The 8,962-nt window shown below is 40.7% G+C and overlaps 1 protein-coding gene across 1 annotated transcript; it reads right to left on the reverse strand.

Annotated features, from left to right (window-relative positions):
- Positions 1–237: 237 nt before the first annotated feature.
- LOC105179149 (filaggrin-like) lies at positions 238–7,637 on the reverse strand. Its single transcript, XM_011102749.2, has 5 exons — positions 6,323–7,637; positions 4,256–5,387; positions 1,831–3,190; positions 1,663–1,740; positions 238–963 (listed from the first exon to the last, which is right to left on the reverse strand). The coding sequence occupies exons 1-5, from the start codon at positions 7,044–7,046 to the stop codon at positions 343–345; spliced, it is 3,915 nt and encodes a 1,304-aa protein (XP_011101051.1). The 5' UTR covers positions 7,047–7,637; the 3' UTR covers positions 238–342.
- Positions 7,638–8,962: the final 1,325 nt, after the last annotated feature.

The following is an 8,962-nucleotide window of genomic DNA, read 5'->3' on the forward strand; positions in this document are numbered from 1 at the left end:
GCAACCATACTACTTCAATATCACATCCCTTTTACCCAAAGGACAGGACAAGAGTAGAACAGGCACAGGATACCTGATGGCCTAGAGAACTTCGCAGCCAATACTCTGAGGAAGTCCTATCGCATTGCAGCTTACAGCTCACAACTCTGGCCAGGTGAAGCTTTAAATTCGGAGGAAGAAACAACACCAAGTTTCCCATCTAGAAAGAGAAACTTGACAGAGAAAATGATAGAAGAATTCGGGAGTTTTATTCATTAGCTAGATAAGCAGCAAACACAGAGGAGATCACAAGATAAGAAAACAATAACGGCATTTTTCAAAAACTCAGAAAAATAAATTGTCTCAATGTGTACTTTCAGGAGAATGGTGTATCCGACTTAAATTTACCGACCCAGACACGATTGACTCTGGCATCATTGCCTCACATGCCTCCAAGGACACATCATCAGAATTAACCAATGCACTGCACCTAGCATCTACAAATTTCAGTTCATCATTGTTACTACCAGACTCCATTATCGCAACTTTCACCTCAGATGGTAAAGGAGAATCAGATCCTTCAACACGCCCCACGCACAAGGGCTTCTCCTTAACATCTGGCTCCACTAGTCCCCGGTCAAATTCCAAAGTTTCCTCCATGTTAACAGGGTCTGAGGTAGAAATTGGCTGTTTCAATGCTTCAATCGTGTCGCCAACTGGTAGAGCAACTTCCTGTTTCAAGGTTTCCACGCCCAGTCCTACCTCCTGCAAACTATGCCTATGATCTGCCTCAGTTTCAAAGTTTGGAAGAGCATCCTCTACACCCTGCATGTCATCCGTTGGGCACAGCTTCTCAGTTTTGTCATCTTCTGCGTTCTGATCCCCCTGATCAGAATTTAGAATCTGCTTACTCAATACTTTGAGTTTCTCACCATCTTCAGCCCAAAGGTTTCGTTTTTGCATCTTATAGAGGGATATTGATTTCTGCAGCACATGAAATTACTAAAGTAAGCAAAACATTAAGGAACGCTTCCATTAATTACATAACACTTGCCCTGCCGCAATTATAAAATTCACTAATACAGTACTACAAAGTAAAATAAAATCAGGCTGAGAAAAAGGGTGGGAAGGTAGGTGGTGGGACGGACTCAGAGACAACAAAGACCACAATAGATGTTAGGCAGGGCAGACAACAACTGCTTTTACGCCCAGTTTACCTGATATAGATACAGGGAAGTAGTTCATTTTGTACTCACATATGACCAAGTTAGATAAAACAGACATGCATTTTGCTCTTCTCAGGACCCTGCTATCTCACAAATTAAACAATAACTCTGCTAGCAGTTAATCCCAACCTTCTAGAGACTAAGCCTACACTTGGGCAAGTATTATCAAATTTGGTCCAAAAGAAAAACTGGAGTAATTAGAGACAGTAAACATAAATAAAAGCATTCACAAAAGGAGGGGCACCACGTGCTCACCTATGAGTGCTACTGATCAATTATAACATAAGAGGCAAGAAAAAAACTTGGCAGATGTGCAATAGGAGGCAGCAAGAATAGTTCTGAATGCATAACATGCATATAGTTTGTAACATAAGGGTTCAGCTGCAGCTGGAAATGTATTACAAGCCGTATATTTTCTTTCAGAAAGATGCATATCCTATGTCCAAAACAAATATACCTGGAAAATAGAATCATCAGTAGACACAAAAAGTGCATAACTCATAAGCCTATGAGGTACCAGCTTAGCTTCTGTAGCCTGTCATGCACAGAGGAAAAATAATATTAGGATCAGCTCTATTAATATCCAAGTATAATGATTAGATGATGCAATTAGTCGTAAACCTACCTCCATACACAGAATGCTAGAATCATCACCATCAGACGATATGCTCTGATCGAGATCAATCAAGCTTGTGCACTTATCAAATAATTCAGGTTCAGTTAGGTCAGCAGAAATATCCAGTTTGGAAAAGTAAACATGGCAGAGGGGTGCATCATCCTTCCTGGATATTTTAGCTACATCACTAGTATCCTCCTGACTAATAAGGGGAACCTCAATGTCATTCTTCCCAAAGCTTTTTATCAACTGACTAATGTCAGTGCTGTCTGCCTGCTGATCAGCTAGAGTTTGCTCACTTTGAGCTGGCTGGATGGACTGAGTGGCCAAAGCTTCATCTCCACTTCGAGTGGAGTTATTCTCTTTCTCAGAAGATAGCATCTCCATGCTTGTACTCCTGTTTGGCCCTTTAAACATATCTGAACTTGTCTCCCAGCCTCGACCACGAGGCATGTTCCTAGATTGGTCCCAATCGAACCTCCCATAAATATGAGATTCCTCACCATAGACAGCATTACTTGCATCCCAGCCATGTAATGGAGGGCATGAATCATCCACCTGATTATGCCAACCCATTGGACGGCCAGGGCCAGAAAACCTGTCAGCATCCGGAATATGGTAAGGGGCAGAATGGTTTAACTCCATCGATGGTCTGACACCAAACAGTGGTGGAGCAGGAAATGGCTGCATAACTGAATGAAAACCCACAGGAGGTGGAGCATGTGGGAAAGGCAAGAAACCATTTGCCATAGGAGAAGGCCAGTTCGGGACGCCTCTCCAAGCATTTGCTTGAATCCTTCCCATATTAGGATCACCACTCCTCCTATGGCGGATGTTCGACTTACCCCTGCCATCCTCTTCAGCTGAGCCTAGTAAAGGGCTATCCACACCAGTTCTGAAGGAGGGAGGAGGCAGAAATGACTTAGAGCTGCTAGAGAAATGGTTTTTTCTCATAAAAGGTGAAGAAACCGATAAGGTATCTGCATCAGCTTGTAGAAGCTCTTCTCCAGGCAGTACATCCATGCTCAACTCCCGGCCACCCTTACCTTCCTTGCCAGAATACCCCCTCCAATCTCGAGAACCACCACTCCTCTCTGTTGATTCTTCAACATCAGTACTCCGTCTTACATCAGGCCTACCAAACTGTCTCCTATCAGTGCTCGATGATGGAGATTTATCCACTAGCTGCAAAGGCGATGACCTCAAATGACCATCATCCTTTTGACCATGTTTCTCCAATGACCGAGATGAAGAAGTCTTCTCCAATCCTCCAACACCACCAGCATAATCTCTAGCTGAAATTATGTTGTGTCGCACTCTCTCTTCATAATTATAATCTCTGTACTTCGGCTCATCTTGGTTCAGGGCCCTGGAAAATATTAACTTAATGTGTAAAGACATCTGCTTAGAGCAGCACATCAAATATGATGCAAGATTAATTTTTTAAGCAATTTATACAGTATAACTATGCCTGCCTGGGTGGATTATGTAGACGAACAAAATAGCAGGGTGATGTGAAGTTCAAAAGAACACTTGTCAACCTAGAAAGAAAGGGTAGATGCAAAGAATAACATAGCAGGTTAAATTCATGACCAAACATAAAGATGGTCAAATGAAAGGAACATATTCTGGTACCGAACACAAAATCTATGATCTACAGATACCTTCCAATTCAGACCTAGGACCAACAAAATTACCATAAGTCCAATAATCCCCCATCCACAAAAAAGCAGGAACAGAAAAAATAGTACCGAAAGAAGAACAGATCCAAAAGAAGTTCATAAATGAGTTTAGAATCTGATTGCATATAATTAAGGCACTGCAGACACTTCGAAACTCAACAAGCCAGCAAAGGAAACATTTACATTCATCTAACACCCTCGGAAAGCATAGTACATTTTCCAGATAGTTATTACAAACATTAAGTTATATTTAAATATCAAAAGCATTCTTCAAATTTAACATATCGCAACCAAAATAGATCGAATTCATACAATTGACTATTAACAATCAAGCAAGATTCAGATTGTCTCACACTTGTAAATTACATTCTCTTAAAATGTAGTCATAATATAGATGAAATACATTCACAATATCACTTTCAACATCATTTTTATGTTCCAATCACTTTGTTATTTGAGAAAACAGTCAACTTATAACATATAATTCCCCATTTCTGCATTAAGCAACTGACAAGTTTTATCATTTTTATGTTTGTTCTATTTTTCCTTTGTGGAAATGCATCCACCCTAATGTACAGATAACCGGTTCTCAAACTCATGCCCACAATAAAAATAGGCATGTTGATTGCTAGATAATGAAGAAAAGACTTTGCCGTATCCACGCAGAAAAAGAAAAAACAACTCCAGATAAATGTAAAATCAATTTAATGATAAGAAGCTGACTAATGATGCCATTGCCTGTATCCAAGTACCTATAGTTATCCCTTGGAGCATGGGAACTTGAGCTTGGCGAACTCCGCCTTCTGCTGTGGCTAGAAGTATGTTCTATCTCAGCATTTCTAGAAGAAGACCATACTCTATCAGTAGGCAGGTCCACTCTTGCACTTTTCTTTTCAGCATCAGATCTTTGATCCTTTGTACCTCGAGATCTAATATCACCATAATCCTCTTTTTCATTCGTTCTTCTCCTATCTTGATCATCTCGATACCTGGCTGTTCGATCATCATGGGTTGGACTATCATCATAAGCACCTGATTTTCTAGCATGACGATCAGCAGAATAAGCATCATCCCTAGAGCGCTTAGGTTCAGACTTATCGCCAGAACGGTCTCTTGAGGTTTGTTCATCCCTATGCTTGGTGTCTCTGGGTCTCTTATCTCTATCGAATCCATCCCCTTGCTTACTATCCTTATGCCTAATGTCTCTATCAATGTCATCATGAAACTTTTCTTCCTTGTGCCTATTGTCTCCATCATCTTCATCTCTATAAATATTGTCTTTGCGCCTGTCATCTCTGTCTCCATCCTCATAATACTTTTCATCACCATGTCTCATATCTCTGTCACCATCTTCAGCATATCTGCTATCCTTACGTCTGTTATCCCTATCACCATCTTCATGGTACTTATCATCTCGTCGGCATTCTCTTTCAACTCCTTCCCGATACTTGTCATCCTTCCGCCTGCCATCTCGTTCTCCATCTTCACGATGTTTCTCATCCTTTCGTCTAGTGTCTCTATCACCATTTACCCGACATCTGGCATCTCTACGTCTGGCATCTTTCTCACCATCTTCTCGATATTTATCATTATGATGTTTATTATCCTTGTCAGCGTCTTCCCGGTACTTCTCATCCCTACGCCTATCGTCCTTGTGACTATCTTCATGATATTTATCCAAATAGCCACCATCCTTATGCTTATCATCTCTGTATTTCACATCTTTGGCACGATCACCTCTTGAGGACAACCGTCTCTCATCACCTTCTTTAAAATCATCATAATGTTTTTCTTTTTCACTAGAACCTTCTCTTTTTTTGTGTATCCTTTTCTCGATCTCCTTCTCCCACTCAGGATCGTGCGACTCGTCCTGTGAAGTACGCTCTGCAGAAACAAACAAAATTGGAAATTAGAAGTACTAAATACTCCTTTAGCTATTACAGCAACCAAACCAATCTACATGGCAAATAAGCAAACAAATTATTAGAAAGCAAAATTCTGTTAATTACCCAACATTTGACTACAGTCTCAAACCAAATACCACCCAGCAACATAAAGAATGATCAAGTGCAAACATGAATGCTAATGATTAGGACAAGTAACATATTAGGGGAAACGCCTTTTCTTCTCGAAGAATAGGAAGAAAATACTAAATTATCAAGCACAGCAAATCATTGTAATACCAATCTGTCCTCAGTAAGTCCTATAGGAACATTCCATCCACCCTTCCCCTCACTGGAAAACCTTTAACCTGAAATTTCTTGCAATATATTTATATTCATTAAGCATCTGCACTAAAAAATCTAATAACCAGAGAGTCAAACTGGAAAATTTTCATGCTCAGAAACCAACTGCTCAAATACAAACTGAAGATAACACGTTCTGATAAACAGCTTTGAATGATGTTATAATAGCTATTTAATAAATATAAAAAGCTTAGCAAGTCCCCGAATTGATTGTGCAGGAATCAAACAAAAAAATGGTAGAAGTTTAGTTTAGCGTTGCATCAACAAAGAGAAGTTATCAATCACCATATTTGAACCATCCAAAAGAGTACCTCACCAGTATTTTCTCGCGACTGTTTAATTTTCATGCTCAGAAACCAACTGCTCAAATACAAATTGAAGGTAACACATTCTGATAAACAGCTTTGAACGATGTCATAATAGCTATTTAATAAATATAAAAAGCTTAGCAAGTCCCCAAATTGATTGTGCAGGAATCAAACAAAAAAAAAAAAAGAGAAGTTTAGTTTAGCGTTGCATCAACAAAGAGAAGTTATCAATCACCATATTGAACCATCCACAAGAGTACCTTACCAGTATTTTCTCGCAACTGTTTACCCTGTCTCTCCTCACTAAAATCCCCGCATTGGGTCCCTTGCTTCTTCACAACATCCTCAGCATCACCACTCTTACTCTCCGGACCCACATTCTTCTCCTTGTCCAATCTGCGGTCCTTGTCCTTCGACTCCTTCCCTTCTCTACGTGCAGAAGAATCCCTCTCAGACTTCCGCTTCGCCTCCCCTTTACTCTTACCATCCTCTTTGTTCAACAATACTGATACTAAACTGTCCTCTTTTCTCTCACCAGCAACTCCACTCTCGTGCCGTTTACTCTTATTCTTCGACTCAATTCTCATGTTTTCACCTTTATTGCTATTTTCTTTCGATTTGGTGTCAACTTTCAAACTCTCCCCTTTATGCATTTCCCTTTCCATGTTCCTATCGCCATACCCTCTGTCATCTCCACCCCCATTCCACCTATCACCACCAACATCAGTTTTCTCTTTTCGCCGTTTGGATGAAACATACACCTCCAATACATCGCCATTCCCACTCAGATCTTTACTGTCCTTGCTTTCTCGCACCTGGGATGAAATTTTGCGCTTTTCACCAGATGCCGAATCCCTATGAACCCTAACAGAGTTGTCGTCTTTACCACCTTTCTCCTTCATCTGTAACACATCCTCATCAGAGTCGGTGTAATCCTTTGAACTGTGTTTGCTCTGTTTATGCGATTTGTGCCTCGAACTCCTGGGCATCTCGTCAACTCAGCCAAAGAAAAAAAAACGCTTAAGTTTCACGAAAGTCCGGTCCTGCTTTCCCTTTCCACACTCCGGAAACCCAACTAAAACTAAACCCCGAAATGTTTATACCAAAGAAAAAGCCAGCGACAAAACAAACTTATGGGAAGCCCCCAATGACAGGAACTAAGTCACTCACCCAAAACCACAAAAAAATAAAAAAGGCCTAACCCTTAACAATACACAAAACCCTAATTCAAGCTTTTCCTAAACAAAACTTTCGAATACACCGAATCCAATCAGGCAATGGAGACCCAATCGGGACCTGAAAATACCAACACCGTAAAATCGGCCGTTGGCAGTCCAAAAACTTTGACCCCTCTCAGATCGCTGGGTTGCGGCGGAACAAAATTGGGGAACCTATGCACGCATACATAGCATCTCTATTTATTTGTTGGGGAGAAAAAATACATATGCGGAAGTCGAAAGATAAAAAGGAAATATCAGAAAATGAGGCAGAAAATTTGAAGAAAAGGGGAAGAAGAAAATGGAAATTTTTGCAAGAGAGGGAGAGAGATCGGAAGCGAAGTCCTGATGTCTGCGAAAAGGGCAAATTGCAATCTACCCTCCTATTAGTCAGCAATGGCAAAACGCCCCCTTACGGAAAAGAAATTCTCAATTTGCCACCCAGAAGTTTTTAGAAAGGAGCATAATACCCCTTATGTCATGAGATGTGCATCACTCGTCTTTGATATGCGATTTTGCTCAAGTTCTACGTATAAAATGACTTATATCTTTAAATATGAACTATTAGATCTTTATATATCTATATATATATATATCAATTGTGATTTAATAAATAAATTAATGGTCTATTTTTTTCTTATTTAGATTAATGATTCATATTAATGTATAAAATCAATTGCTCAAATCTATTTGAACTAAATCAATGACTCAAAATCGTATATAATTTATATAAAAATAAAATTTCATAATAAATAAATATATAAATCATACATATGCATACAGTATAGATAGACCAAAATAAATGAAAAAAAACAAAGGGGTCAGGGAAAAGGTCGAGCTGCCAATTTGGATAGGGGAAGAGGGAGGCAACATAAGTGGGAGAGAGTGAAGGGGATGTGGTGCAGACAAGCGAGGGAAGAGGCGGCATATACAGGCTGAGGGGGAAAGAAGAGACGATGTAGGCAAGTTAAGAGGGGGAGGGAAGGGGTTCTAGCTTAAGTGACAAGGGGGGAGGGGGGCGCACTGGCAACTCGGGATAGAGGGTAGAGGAAAGGCACAGGTGGCAGTAGGGCGGGGGTGGGGGAGGCGATGATGAGGGTAAGGATGGAAACACAAGCGGCGGCAGGGGAGGGGACAATATGCTGGGCTGATGAGGCACCAGCACCACAACTATGGGAGGAAGGGCAGCCGACAAGGTAGGTGAGGGGCACCAACAAACAGTGGAGGTGTTGGCTATGTGTGTGTGTATATATATATATTATAAAATATCTATCGACATTTCAAATAATTGGATTTCCCAACATGAGGAGGCGTGTTTTCCTCATCAATCGCAGGGGGCTCACTACGCAGAGGAGCCACATCCTACACCACTTGAACTACGAGGTCCAGTGATATGGGATCATCCTCAAAAAGAGAACTCTCAGGCTTTTCATTAGAGCCTTCGTCATAAGGATCAAAAGTAGTGGTCAGGCTTGCCTGGCATTCAAAAATGAGGTAGTTACCTTATATGGAGGATGGCTTCCCAATTGAGAATTGCTGAGCACAGATCTGAAACTCGTGAAACTAATATTTCAGAGCACGGTCAGCCAACAAGCTTTGCAACTCGTGAGACTTCGTATAGTTAGCTAAACAACTTTGCCAGAAGCCGTCCAACATATCTCTTCCTTCCTCGATCTCAAGATAAGTGC

This window comes from Sesamum indicum, unplaced genomic scaffold (genome assembly GCF_000512975.1).
Source record: "Sesamum indicum cultivar Zhongzhi No. 13 unplaced genomic scaffold, S_indicum_v1.0 scaffold00124, whole genome shotgun sequence".
NCBI lineage: Eukaryota > Viridiplantae > Streptophyta > Magnoliopsida > Lamiales > Pedaliaceae > Sesamum > Sesamum indicum.